This window comes from Polyodon spathula, chromosome 10, assembly GCF_017654505.1.
Source record: "Polyodon spathula isolate WHYD16114869_AA chromosome 10, ASM1765450v1, whole genome shotgun sequence".
NCBI lineage: Eukaryota > Metazoa > Chordata > Actinopteri > Acipenseriformes > Polyodontidae > Polyodon > Polyodon spathula.
The window spans coordinates 43,732,979-43,756,182 of NC_054543.1; the positions used below are offsets into that span (position 1 = coordinate 43,732,979).

At 36.5% G+C, this 23,204-nt stretch overlaps 1 protein-coding gene across 4 annotated transcripts in view; it reads right to left on the minus strand.

Annotated features, from left to right (window-relative positions):
- Positions 1-3,176: 3,176 nt before the first annotated feature.
- The window catches only part of LOC121322372 (nck-associated protein 5-like), a 204,984-nt gene continuing 184,956 nt past the window's right edge, over positions 3,177-23,204 (minus strand). For 3 of the 4 annotated variants that reach the window (XM_041262230.1, XM_041262228.1, XM_041262229.1), the window contains exons 17-20: positions 21,601-21,725; positions 21,010-21,139; positions 20,605-20,771; positions 3,178-4,689 (exon numbers count right to left, since the gene is read on the minus strand). In XM_041262230.1, the coding sequence (XP_041118164.1) occupies positions 4,405-4,689; positions 20,605-20,771; positions 21,010-21,139; positions 21,601-21,725 (707 nt within the window). In that variant the 3' untranslated portion in view covers positions 3,178-4,404. Of the gene's footprint in view, positions 4,690-20,604; positions 20,772-21,009; positions 21,140-21,600; positions 21,726-23,204 lie in introns of all 4 variants that reach the window. The other variant, XM_041262231.1, reaches the window with a different exon arrangement.

Here is a 23,204-nt window from a genome sequence, read left to right on the forward strand (position 1 = left end):
CACATATGAGATGCTGGAGTCTATTCAATTGCTGACCATGGTGGCGTGCCTAAATACAGCCACTGTTTAAAATAACGAGCCCGAGGTTATGAAAGCCAACATTTAATGACTGAAATGATTGCTGTAGATTAGATCAATTGAATAGATCCTGCTGTCTAATTTAAAGAGGGTGACTCAGTGGACGCCCACTTTTTTTTTTGTAAATGGGATCTGCGTCCATCATTACCCTTTACATTCCACGTTGATTGAAAATGCAACCTCCAATAGTTTTCAATAAGAAAGCTTAGCTATAAAAGACAGATTGGTTAACATTGTCAATTATAATTTTATAGTATTGCACATACATGTAGTTCAACCTATTAAGATGAGCGTGTTATGAAAAGTGGAAAGTCCAGTCAACGAGGAAAATATGCAAAACTGAAGCTGGACACTTTATACTTTGCTCACATGCATAAAATAATGTGATAACCTGGAAAGTAATCTGAGAAATCCTGGATAACTTATCCTATAAAACCCCATGCTTTCAGTGTAGGATGGGACCTTGGCAAGCCCCTAATTCATCTTCTAGAGGTGGCTTGGACAGGTTTTAATAACACAGACCTCTGTCCTATCCAAGCTCTGAATCCCAGGCCAATTTAGGCACCATGGGATGGACCTGAAGATATAGCAGCATGACATGATTCTCAACGGCCTCTGGCCATTTCTGGGGTTCACACAATAGGGCACGGATGGAGAGCAATATAACAATTGCAATGGTATAAACTACCAAGGGGCAAAGTCGTTTTTTATTCTGTTAAGATAATATGATTCTGTCTTTGCACGTGCTTCAAAAAAGGTCCCATATGCTGATATGAGGACACAATATTATTCAGAAACATGTTATTAGCTGTTACTGATTTTTTTATTCACAATGTTCAAGGTCAACATTTGTGCTTAAAAGGGGGGAGGTCTTAGAAGTATACAGCATGACGGACAGTTATATGATACAGTGATCAGAGACAGCTATTTGAAATCATTCAGACTCTTCTGTGAATTAAGACTAACTGCGAATCGAATTTTGCAACAAAAGGATTATCTCTTCCTGGAATATTTCCCATTTATGAAAGTCACATGATGAGCAATTGTCCTCTAGCCAATTTTAGCCAGTCTGAATTTGCTTTCATCTCACAAAGAAATGTATTACTCCAAGTAATGTTAATTAATCTATGATTAACTAGGATTGTTCTGAAAGTAGAAGCTTTCTTGATCCCTTTTCAATTAATCCCTAGCCACTATACAGTTACTAAAATCCTTCAACAGAACCTTAATGTTGAAATTCCATTTAAGAGCACATTGCGAGACCTGCTTCTTTTTATCATCTTAAATACTAAATTATGTAATACATAACATATAATTGTATTCTTAATGTAGAATTAGTAAGCATTTTGTGGTACAGGAATAATCAAGTTGTGTGTCATTAAAAATGTTACTGTAATAAAATGTAGTGTTCCCTGTTAACAACTGTCAAAGCCATGTTTTAAAATGTTTTCCAAAAATGAAAGCGTAATCAATGGTACCACTAACTTTGTCAGTTTTGTGAATGTATGGTTTCAAATCCAACATTAACCCTTCCCTTCTTCATGTTGATTGTCTGCTTGGTGACAAATGCAACCATTATAATGATAGTAAGCACTGACCTAATGTTTAAAGCAGGGCTTCTCAAACTCAGTTGTGGGGATCATCGGTGTCTGCTGGTTTTCATTCCAACCAAGCTCTTAATTAATTAACTAGACCCTTAATGTAACTAATAATTTGCTTAATTAGACCTTTTTACTTGTTTTCAGCTCCTAAACAATTGCATATTTCAAGTTACCAATAACATTTTATAAGTAACTTGAAATCCGCATGTTTAAGAGCTGAAAACAAGTAAAAAGTCTAATTAAGCAAATTATCAGTTCAGTTAAGGGTATAGATAAGTGATTGAGAGCCTTGTTTGAATGAAAACTAGCCGACACAGGGGGTCCCCCGGACCGAGTTTGAGAACCCCTGATTTAAAGGGTACTTAAAGGTGTTGTTGATAGTCTTTTAAATGTAATTTCCAAGCTTTAGTACCATCATTTCAATTTTTGTACTCTCTGATTCAGGTCATAAAACTGTTCTCCCTGGTTCAAGGAAGTGTAACAGAGGGTTACTTTTCTTAAAAAAACATGTGTGCCAAAATTTGATTTTAATATACTTTTACTTACAGTTCACAGGGCACCTGCAAAGGCAGAAGGGAATGGAGTGCTTGTGAGACTTGAGCAACAGAGTGTTAGTGACAAAGTGGAACAGGCAGGACAGGTCCCCTCCTGCTTGGTGGTCCACTAGCTGCTTGAGTGGTTGTGGAGAGCAGGGGACAAGTAGTCTCCGGTATTGTTGGAGACTGAAACCATGGATAGAGGAAATCCCCCCCCCCAGGGGGACAGAAAGGTACCCTGTTCTGGAAAAGGAAAGAACTAGACAGGTCCCGTCTGTAGAACCCATCTCCATCAGACGTGATGCCCCAAAGTGAGGGCCGGGCACCCACTGGATGCCCGCGGGACCTGGAGGAAAAGGGGAAGAGGGATAGGATAAGAGAAAGGCATATAGATTAGAGCCTCGCTGATGCTAAAGTGCACAAGCTGGAAAGAGTAGGTGTGGCTGGGGGTCCCCTCTGACCTACAAGGAACCTGGGCGGCAAAGCCAGGCCCGGCCGGGGGAGTGAGACTCACTTCACCCTCAGAGGGAACCCTGTGCAGACAATGCAGTGAAGGAAGAAGAAGCTGAAGAGGAGGACAAATGCAAAACAAAAGACAAGAGCAGGAAGCAGTGCACATATTAAATAGAGTAGAGAGAGAGATTGGCAGATGGGACAGCCATTGGAAGCAGCTCGGATGACAGCAAGCAGGCTGAGTCATCCTGTAGGTGAGTGCCTTCTATGGCACCCCCCGAACTACGCTATAAAGGCTACATTACCTTGACAGTTGTGATGCAAATAATCACATATGTGTTGACAAAATATGCATAGAAGCATACAAGGTAAGCTGAAAATAGTTTCTAATTGCAAATAAATCTGTTTAGGCCAGCTTATGATTATTATTGCAGATCATTGTACTTTTATTCTACACATACACACGCACACGCACAGGCTACAACGTAACCCATCAAAATCACCTCTGATCATCATCACTGAGACCATGGGGTGAACAATATTCAACCTACAAGAGCCATTGATGCCCATAACCTCTGGGTCTTCCTGCAAAGTTACTTTGATTTGTGGTGAAGAGTTTTTCCACAGCAGGAGTGCAAACAGTGTCTCTTCTAAATATGAGACAAGCCCTTTTTAAAACTTAAAAAACGAAAATCATTTTATTTCTTTCTGACAACATCATTACATAAAATGTGGCATAAATTCTTACGTGACAGCAAAAATTGCACAAATTATTACCAAAGTAACACTGTTGGTACCATATTATTTTAAACTGTAACAATTATTGGAAAAAAATCTGAAATAACACAAATACACTATTTTTCCGTTCAATTTACAAAAGTGGGTATAAATACAGCACAGCTAGAAAAATACAGATGTCCTTTGAAATAGACTCTCTCCTTACATATGAACACAACTTTCATAGAAAAAAACAAACAAAAAAACAACAGTGTGTTTTGTTCTTAGCACCATGAAAAGTGAGCTGTGTAAATGTTGATATTAGACTTGATTTGCCAAAAAAAAACAGAATACCCAGAGTTAAGGTGATAAGGTTTGTGTCAGTAGATTTAACAGAACAGTTAATTAAACATCACATTTTCTTTTACTAACAAATTAACAGACCTTTACATTTAAGTCAAAGAATTCTTTCTGTGTGTTACGTCAATTGTTTTAAGATTTCTGTTTATAATTCAACAATGTCACTAACCCAAAAAAAGACGAAGTTTTCTCAAAAATACAGAATTTAAAACATCAATAAGCATATAATTTAAATTACTATTAAACAAATTAACATTATATTTTAAATCTTCAAATCAAGTCTTAATAATTTGTAAACTTGGGTGATGGCACCGACTGATAATATTTATTGCTTTATATCATTTTGCTACAAATATATTTTTTGTTTTAATTTACAGAAATCTCTGTACAGTATTTATAACAGTGCAAAGTTACGAAATCGCATTATATAAAAAATCAAAGTTAGGCTCTACCATCAATTTAAGGTTTACAAATATTATTGTCCTCTGAATGAAAACAGTTTTTTTTTTTTTTTTTTTTTTTGCACCTGCTTTTATTTCTTACACCTTAGGCTTCAATGGTGTTGTTGTTTTTTTTTAATTCTAACAATCACATTAACTTCTTTCCTTGTTATATTAAGTGCTCTCTCAGGAAGAAGTTCAATCTGTATCGTAGAGTCTCTATATGTCACTGGAGCCTTGGCTGGTACAGGATGAGAAGCTGTCATATAAGGAATCGCTTAATGATCCCAGATTGTCCAAACCAGCTTTACCAGAACAACTAGAACAGGCTTCTTCATTTCCAGCATCATCTGCTTTCTCCTCTTCAGCCTTATTCAGGCTCTTCTTCTCCTTGTCCGGGAAAGGGCCGCTGTCGCTGTTGAGTTTATTAAGAGACTCGAGGGAGATTTTAGGGAAGCCAGACATCTTAGTTTCTTTCTTCTTCTCTTCTACTTGTTTCAATTTCTGCAATAAAAAATAAACACATACGTAAATACATGACTAAATAAATTAATCAAGAAATTAAATGTGATTATCTTATAAAACAAAAATCCTATTATGTTTCAAAGGATTTATCTAATCATTGTGAAAGTTCTGTCAATTCCAGTAAAAAGTTGATTCTTACGATGACAGCCCCCATTGCTAATTTCTGTTTGTCTTGCTGGATAAAGAAACAGCTATCAGCAAGGTTACCTTAACGTATGGAAAGTTTATATTGTTTTATGCCACACCTTCAGCAAACAGGTGAAGTTATAATTCATTACCTGACCTCTCTATTGGCATCCAAAAAAAGAGAGAATATATTATCTGTTGGTAATCAAAGCTTAATTTTTCATGAATTTGCATTGTTGCAAATCTTGGGAATTTTGCCACACCTAAATGGTTGTCAGTAAAAGTCACCTAAAAAGATGTGTTGACAATTATTTATCGGTGATGACAGCTCTTGAAACACTGAACATTAGATTATTTTTGTGGAATTTAAAGCATGTGTGTAAACGTTCTTCCTGTGATTTCATAGCATCTCCCTTGAGCTTGCTGGACAAGCAAACTGAATACAATAATGCTGAAGTGACACAGAGCTGCAAGGAACCATTATATTACAAATAATAACAGCTGCAGCAATTTACACTACCATCTGCAAAGCAGTGCAAGAAATTAAATATTGCTTACGAATCTCATTACGTGATTAGTATATGTTGCATATATGTATTAATCATATAATGGAGGAAAAAGAGACATGAAGCTTGTGGTTCCGCAGCAGAGTCATGCATATTCTTCATTAGCATGCTTCATTTAATTTGGGGCATTTCTTCACAAGGCAGAATATATGATATACACATTTATTGTAGTTTATATAATGTACAGACAGTATATTGTGTTTTCCACTATGTTGTTCCTCAATCTACTGTGCAGCTAACTGTGATAGAGTTTCAAGTGTTAAAATGACCTGCTGCATTGTTAAACTCCTGCACACATGCAGTCATATCCAGATGTAAACTGTTTGTCAAAAATACATACAATGTAACTATTCTGCTTTTCATAATGGCAGCTAGTGTGTCATCTGGCAGTAGCTTTTATTAATGTTCCATCATAGTATGAAATAAGGATAATACATGTAAAGCAATGGATTTTTACTGTACTTTCATTCACTTTGCAAATGGTTCGTAAGCAATCCATCCCAGACTGGAATAGGAAAATCCATCTGGTAACAAAACAATGAATAAACACCTAGATTAGTGGTACTCAGCTCTAGCCCTCAAGATCAGTTCCAGTCCTGGTCTTTATTCCAACAAGGTCCTACATTAGTTAATTGCCCTTTAGTAGCTTCAATTAACTACATCTGCTTGGAGTAAAAACCTGGACTGGATTTGATCTCGAGGGCCAGAGTTGAGTACCACTGCCCTAGATGATGTACTCACGTCTTCATCTTTGACATTTATATAATGTCAATAGACACAAAGTAGATCCTCATTTTTCACTTAAGGTCAGGTCATTATGTGGCATGTAGTTAGAGGTAATGAGTAGCATGAACATCAATCACAGAAGGAATAGGAGTTTCTACTGTATTTCAGTATCTTGCTGGTAAATTAGAATGGGCTAGATCAATAGAAATAGCTATCTTGTTTTAGGTGAGCTATGCATCTTTAATACATTTCCAATATAATACTAATTATGTGGGAAAAATCTGTAACCCATAAAAAAATATTCAATGTCTATATGATTTAATAATTATTGAATGGCAACAATACTACCCAAGATCAATGATAATGTTTTATAAGTGCTATATTCACATGAAAATGAACTTTTGAAATTTTTTTTGAAAAATGAAATTTTTAGTTTGTGAGGAAGTCAATAATAATCTTGAAAATGTAAGAAAGGATGTTTAAATAAAAGCTGCAGTGGCTCCCGAGTGGCACATCAGTTAATTGCACTCTGCGAGGAGTGCGCCCTATAGCCTGGAGGTCAGTGATTCAAATCCAGGCTATTCCATTTCTAACCATGGACGGGAGTTCCCAGGGGGCAGCGCACAATTGGCCAAGTGGGGGGAGTGCCTAGGTTGCCCAGGGTGTCCTTGGCTCACTGTGCACCAGCAACCCCTGTAGACTGGCCAGGCACCTGCATGTCTACCTATAAGCTACCCAGAGCTGTGTGGCAACTGATGCTGCACCTCTGAGGTGGCTGCATGGTGGGCCTGCAGAGTGAAAAGAAGTGGACTGATGACAGCACATGTTTTGAAGGACGTGTCTGTCCATCTTCATCTCTCCCGGGTCAGTGCAGGAGTGGCAGCAGTGAGCCAGGTTACAAATAATTTTTTAATTTGGTGATTCCAAATAAAAAAATAAAAAATAAGTAATAATATTAATAAATACATAAAAGCTGCTGCACAGTGCTATCTCCTGCGTGTGCCAGGAAGAAAGATAAGGTTTTATAAGGTGAGGAGCTGATTTTAATTACAAAGATGGACTGGAGTGCCCATTAGTGTGTTTCTGTAGATCATTTATTCAAGTTCATTTTTGTTAAATACTGGAGGCTGCCCATTGTCCCTGGCTCATGAGTAAGTATGCATTACATTAGTATAATGTGTATGCACTCTCTTTCAAAAGTGGCCCTTATCACTGATCAAAAGTAAAGAAAAATTGAAATCTAAATTATATAAAAACAAACGTAGGATTTGCTATTAAACCCAAAACAACCAAACAATACTTCATAATTAAACCTAACCTTGTCGCTAATTGACAGTGAATAAACACAGATTATATTCAATCTAACCTAAATGCATGTTACTTCAAATGCAGTCATTAAGGACTATCTTACGTAAAAGAATGTTGTATTTGAATTATTAAAGCCTATTTTAAACTGTAACTGAAAAATTATGTATCACAAATAAAAACATTAAATCAGGAAGAAAAAAATATATAGTGTAATATACAGCAAACAAAACAATATAGTCCCTGTGTTGCTAACTGAACTAACAGTACTGATAAATATCAGATCACACATTTTGATGCTAATTTATACAAAATAGTGAAGTTGTTAGACCCCTGACATGTATAGTAATAGGATACAGCAGGATGCTTTCTGAAGCTTCTGCTCTTGTTGTCATGTCTAATCAAACATTTTACCAAGACGACTGTGTTACACTAATGCTTTACAGTGTACAGTCAACGGGGCTGGTAGATTTCACAACTGTGACCTTAATGACTGGATGAGTGAGCATTCTTTTTTTTGTCACAGCAGCCTGGATCTTTTATTTTTTATTATGTAACACTGTGCATGGGCACATGCAAGAGTATACATCCCAACAGTCCCTTAGAACTGGACCTTTAATATCTGAATAGCAAGAAAAAAATAAAAAAAAAACTCCTGACTATCGTTTCACTCAACTCCTTTGGGTAACAAATAAAAAAATTAAAAAAAAATGTTATGAGGTTTAGAACAAGATTGACAAAATCAATACATAAACATGAAACTCAAGGATGCCAAATACACAGCAAATCCCTGAAAAGAGGTTAGGTGTCCATTTCAGCCTTGTGTTCTTTACAATGTGATTGACCACATGGGAATACTGAATTGCTGTAGCAAGAAATTAGTTTTACTTGACCAATTTGCAAGACTATTAATTTAAAGTGCTCTGAAATGCTTTTTGTATATTAACAAGTACATGGATTCAATTCCAGGATAAAAATGTGAAACTTTTTTCCATTAAATAAATGTTAATTTCACAAATGCAGAGCCATATGCAGCAATACTGCTTTGCTTCGAGTTTTACATTTTTATTTATTTGTAGAAATGCTCTACAAACGAGTGGACATGTGTTCATGACTTGGTTAACATAAAGAAGCAATCTCTGAGTTCTCGAATATAAGTACACTGAAACTCATTTGATATCTCTATGTTTTTAAAGAAGGCAGCTCACCATAAGGGAGTACTAGTGTAGCACCTCTCAATGACAAACCCACTCATAACTCATAATGTAATTGCCGTTCCAGTAATACCACTGGCACCTGCATATTGGAAAACTACAAATGCCGCGGGCACTGTTCCCATAGCAATCTGCCCTCTTCTCCCCTTTTCATACTAGACTGAAAGGCTCTCTCAGATCCTAAATCTTTTATTTGTTTTTTTAGCTCTGTCTTGAAGTCCCATGATTGCATTACTGTAGTAGCCACTGACCTTCCCAAAGGAGCCTGTGGCAGGGCGGAAGCCCTAAATGTAAAGATTGTGTGTGTTGGGAATGTAGGGTTGACAGGGAGGGGGTTAAAATTCTCCCCTGCCATAAAACGTGAGAATGTGGCTGGAGCCTTAATTGAATGATTAATGGTTAACGAGATTGGTGTGTAGGTGAATGGAACCTATGTTAAACTCTACTGTGCTGTACTGTGTTGTGCTGTGCTGTGTTGTATATACTCTATCAGTCAGTAAAGGCGACTGCCCAGCCAAACAGGGTGTGTTTAGTATTACTTTGTTTAAACCTTTTATTTTGGCCACCATGCCTCTGTTTGTTTGTCCATTTGTTTTGTGTATTAAAAGTGTGCAACAGCACTTAAACTGCAGCTATTCCCAACTCTCTGAGTCTCATTCCTCACACTATCCTGTTACAGACCCCCATTGTGCTCCCAAGATAAATTAAGTGAAACCATCCTTCTGCTTCGAAGGCTAAAACTGACATGTTTTTTTTGTTATATGCATCTGAAGGAACCAAAAAATATATGTAAAAAAGCATTACAGTGAATAGATAGTATCTGTGATAGATAATTATGCCAACTGAAATTCTCTATTTTAAGCAGCAGATCAAAATCGTACAGCAGGTCAACTTTTAATTTCTGAACTCAAGGACAGGTAGAAAGATGTGCAGTATACTTACCTGAAAAACAGATGAATATTTTTTTGCAATTTATTATAATGCATGACATTGTTTTAAATAACAAGTTGCAACCAAATGTTTTGGGTGAGCGTAAATTCATTCAAGAGAAAAAAAAAAGTTGCGAAATTGGTAAATAGTACTGAATACTGAGAGTGAAGAACACTGAAAGCAGTTTAAAGGACCTGTCACTACTGTGCTATCAATATTTGAATACTACAACTTACTGTATTATAAAAAGGTGATATTATTTTGCAGTGAGCATGTGTTGTAACAGATTCATCGTTGTCAGCAACCACACAGTGTGGGTCAGTAATCAAAAAGGCTAACAGAATGCTTGGGTACATAGCCAAAAGTGTAGAGTACAAATCCAAGGATGTTATGATGAGGTTGTATAATGCACTAGTGAGACTGCACTTGGAATACCTTGTCCACTTCTGGTCACCACAGTACCAAAGGGACATTGTGGTCCTGGACAGAGTGCAACTAAGAGCAATCAGTCAAATCACAGAACTTGTTATGTTTTTATGTCAAGTACCTTTGTTTTAAAGATCAATTCTCGGTATTACTTTCCTGTCTCATTAGCCCATCCCCTGGAGTAATTTAATAGAATCTTCAGAGCAAATTAGGGGAGATATAAGGGGACATTACTTGTAAAATGGAACCAATTGACTTATTTACATAAACAAATTATTTTTTTACAGAAAGCAACTTGAGAAAATGATTTAAAAATATCCGCAGATGAACACACTTGTCATGTTGAAACACCATCTGCATATATTAACTAATGAGAGCAAATCAATCCTCTAGTGGCTTTGTATCAACTAAGCATTCAAAAAAATTGAATATTGATGATAGTTTACTTATGATCCATACAGTTTTCCTTTAAATTAACACTTATTTTTTTCTATTAAAAAAAAAATTATAATTGGTTTCGCATTTAACTATTTAAACACTGCAGATATGTACAGGGGTCTAGGAAAGATCACTCAAAAAATGACGGACGTCTTAAAAATTACTACTCTGAAAGAGTTAAAAACCCTTAAAAAATACAACATTTATTTTATCAGACTATACAAAGGAGAACTTATTGTACTATACTATTTATAAACAATATTACATTTTCTAAACCCTAACAATTAAACTTGCGATCAAAGACTGGTTTAGTTCGGAAATAAATTGATATTCTTGTCTAAAATCACAAGAAGCCTGAAATGTAATTGTTCAGCTGTGGAAACATTATTATTATTATTTATTTTTATTTTACCAATAATTAAATCTTACTGCACTTCTTTTAAAATACAGACTTTTAAAGATTTGCTATGGCAATATATCTCCATGAATTGGCTTACTATGCAAGCACGATTTAGCAATTTAAATCAGCTTTCCCAAATACATTTTTGCATTTAAATTTGTATTATTCCTAATGATTTTCGGTTTCCTTGATGAAATTTAACCAATCCTCTTTTCTTCGGAACATTGCCACTTTCTGTCACTTTTAAATAGCTTAAAAGGCTCCAGAGGCTCACGTAGTAAAAGCTCTGCCATGTGAAGTGTGGGGTGAGCTATGTGATCAGGAGCTCACTGGTTCAAATTCCCGCCACACAGAGTTCCCGATGGTGACCCAGGAGGCCCACGGAGGCTCTGCATTGGACTTTGTGCTCTCGTTAGGTAAGGAGGAAAAAATTGGCTGGGGTTGGTTTGCCTCACCCCACCAAAGCGACCTCTACTGGTCATGCACCAGACAAGGTCAGGCGATGGCTAGTCTTCCATTGTTGCTTGGCAACATCTTCTGCTTAGGTTTTCCAGTTGAAAAGAGGCAATTGGTTAGACAGCAGAAACAGAGGATGCCCTATACAATACACATGTTACAGTGGTGAGGTGAAATTTAAATTGGGTGTTTGAAATGGGAAGAAAACTGAGGTAAATACCCAGATGAGTACCATCTTCAGAATACTGCATCAAGAACAGTGAATGAAGGGAAGGCCATACACACTATCTAGGATCGTTTCAGACTAACAAATATTTAATTAAGAGGATTTGTATCTTGTACATTCAATGAGTCAACTGCAATTACAACATTCATCTGTCTCTTTCAGGCTTCCCTTTAATGTCTTTATAATGTACTGAGCCAAAGCCATTCAGCATGGCAGTGTATGGCATGAAAGATGTCGTGTTATGTAGCTTGATTTTGATTAGTGATTAGTCTGTGTGGTTTGTGTCAGCAGGGAATATCAAAGCTCCTCAACTGCAGCCTTCTGAAACTTGGAAATATTATGTGCTGATGTGTAGAACCCTTATCCTTGATTGGGTATAATTCTGAGAGGCAATTATAAATCCTGCTGCAGGAAGTGTCTTCTTTAAGAATCAGTCCTAACAGAATGCTCTGCAAATGAGTAAACAAACACCAGCAAGGCTGCCTCAACCCCTACAATTTACTGCAACCCTATAGTGACAAGAACAACCTTCCTTGACTGGTGGGTTTAATCCATCAAAATACATCTCATGTGTTAAAGCTAAAAGCTATGAATAGTTCATATAGGGTTAAAAAGCTCAGTCTTAATATTGCAGGAAGGAATAAAAATTAAGAGATCCTAGCTTTGAATCCCAGTTTGGCTTCTAGATCTTGTGATTTCACCTCTCCCAAGCTTCGCACATCTGAGCTATCTTTATATATTTCTTAAAAGTCAAGAAAGAGGTACCAGAAATGGTTCATGTAGTTACTTGTTTTCATGTCCATCAATTAAAACAACAAAAAATGTTCAGATATGTTTTACGTTACCCCTGGTACAGGTTGAGGGCATCACACACGGAATGGCATGACTGCTGCTGCTGAGAGTTAATCGTTAACTAAAAGCTTACAGTACAGCAGCAATATATGAAATCAAAGGCTGCAAAGCACGAAACTGGCAGAAATACTGGAGAACCATTGTGTTCCTCGCTTTAATAACATCTTATAAATATGATCTAAAGAAACAAATACAACATTCCAGAAAGTAAAGAAAACAACAAATTACATGAGCTTGTTTTAAAAAGACAGAAACAGGTGTCTACTAATTAATTAGAAGGCTAAGGGCTTAAAGAATGCGTGCAATTATAACACACACCTAATTTGAGCATTTAGGAGAAAAACATTAAATGGGTGAATACATAATGAAACAATCTTTTAAGCCATCTGTGGAACATTGATAAAGATTAATTATGTGTAACTTTTTAATTGAAATGTGCTATTATAAAAGTACAAGCAATCTAACACATTTTACTGTAAAATTATTTATGTTACTTGATTACTACAGTAGATGGAACCACAGTGCACTTAAGATGTCCTGTTATTCAGAAGCACTTGATTAAATATCCTGTCCTATGCACTGCAATCACTACCTAGAATGAGCTTTCAGCTATGCTGAAATATTGTGGTGGTGCTAAAAATCTTGGTGATTAACAGATGTGGCTTTCCGAACTCAAGGAATGAACTGCTCTGAAAAAAAAATTTTATATATTTAATAGAATATATATACTATATCTATATATATATATATATATTATATCTATAGATATATATATATATATATATATATATATATATATATTGAAATCTAATTTGAACTTTAGATAGCTTTCCTTTGAATCTCCTTTGAAATATGAATAATTTCAAATGCATAATATGCATAACATCAGGGCTGGACTTAGTCTGTGTGGGGTCCTAGACTGGGGCCTTATGCGGTGATACATCACCCCCCCCCCCCCACCCCCCCCAAAATAAAAAAAATTCCAATTAAAAAAACTAAGAATATCCACACACATTACATCAATAAAATGGCAGACTACTGCTCATCTTCAGTAATCAAGTAGGCAAGCCATACTGCATGTGTGCTGCCACTTAAGTGAAATAAAAACTTTATCATTTTAATATAAATCTAAAATTATATTTGACGATCTAATTTTCAAATCCACGTTTGGATACTACACATTCAGCTGCAGTTCGAAGTGCTATAATAGCTACTTAACTGTAAGAAAAAAGTCTCCAGTAAAACTTTAGAAGAAGATGCTTCACTGTCCTGCGCCATGTATTGGTTTTCTTGGGTGGAATGTAAAGAGGGACAATCTATTGATTAGCTTATCAGACAGCTAACCCTTAGATGTTGCATTTTTTAAAATACATGTTGGTAACGCTTATATTGCGTGGCACAAATTCATGTTAAATAGATATGCAAGTGCATATTAAATTAATGTTAAATTAATATTTAATAAATAAGAAATAGCTGGTTTCTTGCTAAATGTTAACCAAATGTCGATTGCAAATGTAAAATGTATTATGTTTTGTTACCCTTGAAAATGTGTAATAATTTCCCATTGTGTACATGTCCTTATTGCAAATACAGTTAATCTGACTTAAATGTTATTGGAAAGTAACAAGGAATAATTTAACGTAAAATTTAATATGCAATTGCATATCTATTAATTATTAATTTAACATTAATTTAATATGCAATTGCATATCTATTGAATATAAATTTATGCCACGCAATATAAAGCGTTACCTGATTTGTTTATGATCTTTATACTTGCGTGAGGGGCCATAGGCCGCCACCTTGCTTGCCTTGCTCTAAGGCCGGCCCTGCATAACATACAATGTGCATACAGCACTAGTGTTTAAAGCATGGTTAATTATACATTATTATTTTACTGTCCACATCATCCTTTCCTTTTATTTTATTAAATTAAATTTAGTTTTCTGTTTTTTTTGGGGGGGGGGGTTGGAAGAAAAGTTAGCGTTAATAGGATTTAAATGATAGCAGATGGAATTACTAATGCCACTTTGATAAATTAATGATGTCCTTTTGGGTAGCAAGGTTATGAAAGCTGACAACTCTAGCTCAGCATGTGAATGTATCTTTAGCGTACTAAAGTTTAAATTCACAGCCACGCTGAAATAAGGCTTGGGTTCTTATCTTTGTAACAAGAACACCATTTGTGACGTGAAAGAAGTGCCTACAGAGTTAAAACAGTTGTTGTATTGTGTGCCTTTTCTTTGGGACCACATAATGTATTTTCTTTTTTTTCTTAAAGAAGAACAATGGGATCTCAACAAGCTATTATTACTTTTTATGTTTTTATTTATATTTATTTGATTCGAATGTCACCTCACAGTTGCAATCCACATATTGATCAGGATTGAGGATCAATGGCACCCTCCATTCCCATTGTCGAGCTAATAAGGATACACATCTATAGACTCTACCAGAATGATTTCTTTGTGCATAGCTATGCCTGTTTATGTTTGTGTGTGTGTGTGTGTGTGTGTGTGTGTGTGTGTGTGTGTGTGTGTGTGTGTGTGTGTGTGTGTGTGTATGTGTGTGTATTTCAAATTTTAAACATACTTACGTGACTGGATGAGTTTAAAGTTAAAGGAGCAATAATGTCACAAAATCTGTCATTTTCCACAGGGCACCACTAGCTTTTAATTTCTTTTTTTTTTTCTACGTTTAACCAAAAACTCAAATACATTTCTAGAATTTGTTTGAGCTTTGAAATGTGAAAAGTCATTTTCAGATCAATTTGTTTTCACTGGAGAAGTCTTAAATCTCACAAACTCTATAAAGTTGATCACTACAGTTTCACATTAGAAAATTATTAGATAAAGTACATTAGTTGTTTATTTTATTTATTTATTTTTGTTTTGTTTTGTTTTTACAAATTTACAAACGTCTTGCTGAATATGTTTTTCTAAATACGTTTTGTGTGCTACAGTTTCTGAGTCATACAACTGAATAAATTAAACAAAATAAATATTTAAAAAACAACATTTGCTATAAAGAAAGTGAAGGGCTGCATGTAATTGACAGAGTGAAGAATGAACATTCAAAGTTACAAAATGTTATGTGGCTGTAATCTAACAAATATTTATTACAATGCATAATGAAGTTTGTTTTCTTGTTTTCACTTATCATATCTGCTTTGCAGCACAGTTCATCCACCACATTAACTTTGCTTCTCCTACACAAATATTCACTTCAAACTGCTCCCAGGCAAAAGTTGATAATGAAATATAGGAGGAGATTAGGGAATTAAGTAAAAACACAAATGCAGGATTCAGACTGGAAATTAAATCAAACCATCAAGCCTGCAGGCATTAACGAAAACAGCTACGGATTAGCAGAGATCACCATACTACCGGTTTAAAGTATTTGAGAATCTTACTATGTATTTCCATTTTTAAAAGATCAATGCCGTTTTTAAAGTGTGGGTGTGTTGGCTTTGTTATTTTCCATTGTCTGAGAGGTTTCCTGCAATCTCTATTAAAGATCTACTAAAGAATGGAACAGTCCCTGGAAGAAGCCAGCCTGTGAGCTGCACTGTCAGGAAGTGTCTGAGTGATGAATGGGGGGCAGCTTGGGCCGTGAGGACTCTGATGTGAGCTGCTGAAGTTTACATCACTCTCCTGAGTGTTTGTGAAAGGTTATTAAAGACATTTAAATCACATAGTTGTGCCTTGGAAACTTCCCAAACTATCACTGTGCATTGTATGGACTGAATGGAAGCCCTCTGCACTGAGGTATTCATTGAAAACAGCACAGTTGTGATGCAGTTGTGAAACTGTGAAGCTGTGGATTACTTGTGGTGGGTGATAAACCAAAAAAAACAAAAAACAAATGCATGTTGTCTAACTTCTGGCAACATGTAACAAAACTGAATGTAGCATTATAAAACTATATTTTCCTAAATGGACTAAAAGTTCCATATGGTCACATCGGAGGACTATTGGTTCCTGATATTATTTAAAAAGCAACCCTGTCCACCATAAGTATTCAATTAGCACCTCATTGAGCGACCCAGTATTGCATGTGCAACACACTCATACAGCACAGCAACATATACATACAACACAGCAACATACAGATGTAACACAGCAACATGCACATACAACATAGCAACATATACATACAACATACACATACAACACAGCAACATATACAGTGCCGAGAAAAAGTTTGTGTACCCCAATGATAATTATGGAAATTCCATAGTTTTACCATGATAGCCTAAACCCCATCAAAATGTTGTGGCAGGACCAGAAGCAAGCTGTCCATGCAAGGAAACCCTCAAATGTCACCAAGTTGAAGCACTTCTGTAAGGAGGAATGGGCCAAAATTCCTCAAAACTGATAGGAGAGACTGACCAACAGTTACAGGAAATACTTAGTTGAAGTCATTGCTGCTCAAGGGGGTGCCACCAGTTACTGAATCTAAAGGTTCACATCCTTTTTCACACGTGGATATTGAATGTTGAATCCTTTGTGGATACATAAATGTTGAAAAAATATATAAAAGTATATAAGTGATACGTTTCTTTTGATGCTCAGATATAAGTGACACATTTCTTTTGATGCTCAGTATAATTATGTTTTACACAAAGCCCTTTTTCTTTGTAAAAATTGATTCTCCTGTTTAGTTTTGTGTTATTAAATATTTTTTTCCCCCAACTTGAAGCCTGACTGCACAAGTTCTTTCCCTGACACATCATATTCCTGTGGGGAGCCTAATCAAATGCACAGCAACACTAGGTAAGTACAACCACCTTCCAAAAGGCCTCATTAGGACAACCAGTTTAAAGCCCTCACCCTACCGCTGGTGTCTGTCTATAATATTCCCATTTAATGTAAACAAAACACTGCAATGACAAACTGCTATTTCCACTTCTTATATCTATCATGACAGCTCCGTTTTTTTTTTATTTCCCCAAAAGAGCTCAATGTTCTCTGCTTTGTAATTAAATCCAGCAAAACTATGACCCAAACGGGTATTTGTATGACTCTGGGAACATACTGCAGAACACACTGACTGTTTTTAATATATATACATATACAGTGGCATGCAAAAGTATTCAGACCTCTGATCAATTCTCTCATATTACTGAATTACAAATGGTACATTGACATTTCGTTCTGTTCGATATTTTATTTTAAATCACTTAAACTCAAAATCAATTATTGCAAGGTGACATTGGTTTTATGTTGGGAAATATTTTTAAGAAAAATAAAAAAAAACTGAAATATCTTGCTTGCATAAATATTCAACCCCCACACATTAATATTTGGTAGAGCCACCTTTCGCTGCAATAACAGCTTTAAGTCTTTTGGGGTAAGTGTGTACCAGCTTTGTACACAGTGTCGGAGTGATTTTGGCCCATTCTTCTTGACAGATTTGCTCCAGGTTGTTCAGGTTGGTTGGATGACGCTTGTGGACTGCAGTTTTCAAATAGTGCCACAGATTCTCAGTGGGATTGAGATCAGGACTTTGACTGGGACACTGTAGGACATTCACCTTTTTGTTCTTGAGCCACTCCAGTGTTGCTTTGGCCTTGTGCTTGGGATCACTGTCCTGCTGAAAGGTGAATTTCCTCCCAAGCTTCAGTTTTTTAGTAGACTGAAGCAGATTCTCTTGCAGTATTTTCCTATATTTTGCTCCATCCATTCTTCCTTCAATTGTAACAAGATGCCCAGTCCCTGCTGATGAGAAGCATCCCCACAGCATGATGCTGCCACCACCATACTTCACTGTAGGGATGGTGTGTCTTGAGGCATGGGCAGTGTTAGGTTTGCGCCACACATAGCGCTTTGAGTTTTGGCCAAAAAGCTCTATCTTGGTCTCATCTGACCACAAAACCTTTTCCCACATTGCAGCTGGGTCACTCTCATGCTTTTTGGCAAACTCCAGACGTGCTTTCAGATGGTACTTTTTGAGTAACGGCTTCTTTCTTGCCACCCTCCCATGCAGGCCAGTGTTATGCAGAGCTCTTGATATGGTTGACTGGTGCACCATTACTCCACTTCCAGCCACTGAACTCTGTAGCTCCTTCAAAGTGATTGTTGGCCTCTCTGGGGCTTCTCTCACAAGTCTTCTTGTTTGAGCGCTGAGTTTTGAGGGACAGCCTTTTCGTGGCAGTGCCTGGGTGGTGTGATGCAGCTTCCACTTCCTGATTATTGATCGAACTGTGCTCACTGGGATAGCCAAACACTTGGATATTATTTTGTACCCTTTCCCTAATCTATGCATTTGTATTACTTTATCTCTAACTTCTGTAGAATGCTCTTTGGTCTTCATTTTCCTTCAGATTCACAGCCTTGCCAATGATCCTTCAACAGTGGGGTTTTTATCCAGAAAATGTGACAGCAACTTTAATGGTTCACAGGTGGAGGCCAATGGTAAGGTAATTGTGTCCTCATTTGGGCAATTTCTTTCACTGGTGCAAACTAGAAGCTTCCACAGCACAGGGGTTGAATACTTATGCAAGCAAGATATTTCAGTTTTTTATTTTTCTTAAAAATATTTCCCAACATAAAGCAAATGTCACCTTACAATAATTGATTCTGAGTTTCAGTGTTTAAAAATAAAATATCAAACAGAATGAAATTTCAATGTACCATTTGTAATTCAGTAATATGAGAGAATTGGTCAGGGGTCTGAATACTTTTGCAAGCCACGGTATACACACACACACACACACACACACACACACACACACACACACACACACACACACACACACACACACACACACACACACACACACTGCTGTGCAAAAGTCTTAGCCATGATGCATTTTTCTACTGTGATGCTACTGTTTACTCAAAGCCTCCACTAGTGTTTTCTACTATTATAACAACCTTGACTTGCATAAAGAAGGAAAAACACTGAGTAAAATAACTTGCATCACTTGATTTTCAAGGTGTGGTATCTGAAGCACAATCAACAAGTACAGAGAAACATCATCTGTAATTGACAAACCTAGGACTGGAAGACCAAAAAAGCTGTCTAACAAGGATGAGCAATACTTGAAGATAATATCCTTAAGGAATAGAAAGAAGACAAGCATTGAATTGTAAACAGAACTGGCAGAAGGCACAGGTGTCGTTGTCCATCAAATCAACAGTCCAAAGCACCTTTGACCATGGTTCCATAGTCCAATTTCTGTGTTCCTGTGCATATTTTTGTCTTTTATTCTTGGTCCCCTTTCTTAACAAAGGTATTCTTACTGCAACACATCCTTTAAGTCCTGATTTCAAGAGTGACCTTCGTAGAGTTGATTTGATGGACAACAACATATGTGCTTTCTGCCAGTCCCGTATTTGTCAATTACAGATGATGTTTCTCTGTAAACGCTTACGTATTCCATGCACAAATAAAGCAAACTGTTTAAGGCTATTGTACTTTGCTTGGCCAATAAAGAATGAGTTGGGTTCGATATGCTTTATTTTCAAGGTCACTGCCCCTCATTTGTCATCATGTAAAGGTACATACTAATCTCCTGTACCACTGAAAGTTTGCAGAATTGCACATGCATCGAATTCAATTAGGCTGGTTTTTACTGAAAGTGTGCCTGAGTACCATTTAATTATTATTATTACAAAGCATTTCCAATCACCAAAACTATCACTGATAATCACAGCTTACCCGACATTAATTGTGATACAGGGTATGTATAGTATGACTGTCTGGAAGGTGCATTGGAAATACAAAATAATTCACCATGTGCTGTCTGGCAGCATACCTGAGTGCCAGTCTCAGGTGAATTATTCCTCATAAGCAACCAGTTTCATATCATGTAATGCATTTATACAACACAAGGGAGACAGGAGAAACTGCAGACAAGTAATCTACTGCAGTGCAAACAAAAAATGACTGTAATATTAACACCTTTGCTTGTACTCTGAAATATTGAATCTAAACATTAAGAAAACAAACAAGCTTTCAGGCATTGCATTCTCTCAGGCTCCCGTAATAAACAAAATTGCAGTTATTTCAGGGCCTTCTTCATTTCAAAGATCAAAACATTTATTTTTCTAAATTGATCTTTAGTATGCCTGTTCACTTAGACCTCACAAATGTAAATGAACAAAACCTTATTGGAAAATAATGGGTTAATAGAACATGAGATAGAAAAAAGATTCTAGAATGTATATCATGAGACAAAGCATTGTATCCACACTGTAAAGGGAAGGGGGTTTGGATACTCACACTTGGACTGTCTCCAGCCTTTCCTTCAGTGTGTACAAGGCTGTACTGTGACATGTCCTTGTGTCTCTCCTTTCCATAATGGACATACGCCTTATGTTGGTAGAAATCCATAATAGACATGGGGCTCACAATACAACTCTTCTTCACAGCATGCTCATCTTGATCAACTGTGGAAAAGGTTCCAAAGAATATACTGTAGATACATTTCCAACTATTGGAATTCATCAATGGGAATATGGACAGACAACTGAAAAGGGGGACAGACAAATAAGGCAGACAACAAATCCATGCTGTATATATAAAAAACAGATAGGCAGCAGAATAGAAAGGGAATGAGGTGCAGTCTAGTTAAAGAGAAGCAGACAGAGGTAGGCATACTGTACATCAGTTTATTGTTAGGGTTACCGTGCGTGTTGCTTTTCATTTGGTCTAAAAGCACTTCCTGACCAGTTCCAATCTCTTTTGATTCATACTCAGGCTCAGTTTCGCTATCGCTGCTGCTGGCTGAATATGTGCACTCCAGTAGCGTTCTATCCTGTACAAGCAAGAAGACAGGTGTTAGATTAACACACAGATTGCTCCATTATAAAGGTGTATTCCACAGTGTCTGTATTCTGCACCATATGCTAAAATACAGATGCATTTTATCAATACATCATTTTTTGTTATTCTAAGGGGAATGTCTGACACAGAATCGTAATTCAAGATTCTTATCCCATATACACCGTTCAAGTTTGTGTGATGCGTTTACTGTGAGTGTGAGGTATAAGGAATGTGATTTTCATCCCTAAAGAGACTGGTATTAGTTTTAACTGTATGTGTGATTATTCTACATTATGAAAGCTACAGTATATAGAGGGAGCATTGTTTTCCTGATTGTAATTCAATGCACACAGTTTTAACAGTTCTTCCTAGGTATTGCCTTAGATTATTGGTGCCTAGCAGTGGGGGAGGAAGCTGAAGGATAAAGCTTATTAATAGTATCCCCATTCTTACAGTTTGCAGACTGCTTTGGTCCTGACTGTTCTTCCTCTTCTCAGCCTGCTTCTCGTGGCTGTCAGGAGTCTTGGCAGAAACTGGGTTCGGCTTCTTTACACACACTCCCTTGGGTTTCATTATGCCTGCAATTGTGAAGAAACACATTACTCTAATGTTTATTTTAAACAGAGACGATGCTGAAAGTCAGAAGATGGATCACTGTGAGCTAGTGTTTTTATTCATTCTGTACTCTTACTTTCCCTAATTTTCTCTTTTGTTGATCATCTTAGATGTCCTCAGCACACTATTGCCCTTGAGTGAATCTATCTTGCAATAAATTAGCAACTAATTGTAATTGTATTACACTTGCAAAAATGTGCAACAGTAGTTTTTTTGTTTGTTTTTTTGTTTGTTTTTTTAAATCTATGGATCAAAACAATCAATGTTTAACAATATCCCTGCCATTTCCAAGGCTCTTCTTCTCTACTATGAAAACATAAAAGCGGTAAAACTTCTTTTTTTTTTTTTTTAATTACTGTTCAATGTATTGTTTGGCAGGGCATGCCTGGGATTAACTGTGAAAAGCACTAAACCTAAAAAACAGGTTTCCTTTTTTTCTCATAAGACACAAGTTGTATCGCAGTGGTTCGACACAGCATGTATAATTTCATGTATGATCAGTCCTAATCTCTATCAAATGATGGAGTCCCTACCTCATTCAGAACAGTTAACACATAACTGTACAGCAAAGTGCTTTTTATTAAAAATGGTGGGATGATTAAGCATCTTCCCTGAAAACCAAAGTAAAAATGATGCAGAAAAAATATTACTCAACCTCACCTAACATGGAATACCGGTACAGTACTATTTTAACATCTACTTTGTGACAATTTAATTAAAATAAGCCCATCCAGAAAACAAAATTAGGATCAAGATTAGGGTACTCTTATCCACTTCTTGAGAGGCAATCTGTTGCTGGAATTTGTTATAATGACAGTGTTTAATCATGGAGTCTGCTCCATTGCACGCTGTGGAATTGAGGTCACACATGTGACTATTCAAGCATGGACCATATAATCTATATTCACCATAACTCTCTTTTATGAATCTCTTGTCACTGTACCTGTAATTAGCAGCATGATTATTTTAAAATGGTATCAGAGAGAACATTCTTCTCCGTTCCTTTTAACAGGCAGCAGCAGGTGTTTTTGTTGGCTAGCATATGTGGCTGTGCCTCTCAGCAGACATTTCAGTTAACATCTAACACTGTAAGTAAATGCTATTGCAACTACTTACTGATGTATTGCCTGCTCAAGTTATTCTTACATACAGTGAAACAAAGCAGTTACTTAGAGCATAAACAAATATTTAAACTATCGATTGGAATGCCTCTGCGAATGCCCCTTCTTAAGTGCTTTGAAGCTTGTTAATAAATGTGACCTCTTGCATGCATTCACTAGGGATGAAATTGGCAATAGCTCTTTTACTGCCCAAAATAATCAGGCATTCACAATGGTTAACTATGCTTGATTGTTAAATGAGGACATAGGCCTGCCAAATACCAAATGTAACCCTGAACAAATCTAAGCTCCAGATTTGCTTATTATGCTTGATTTTACAAG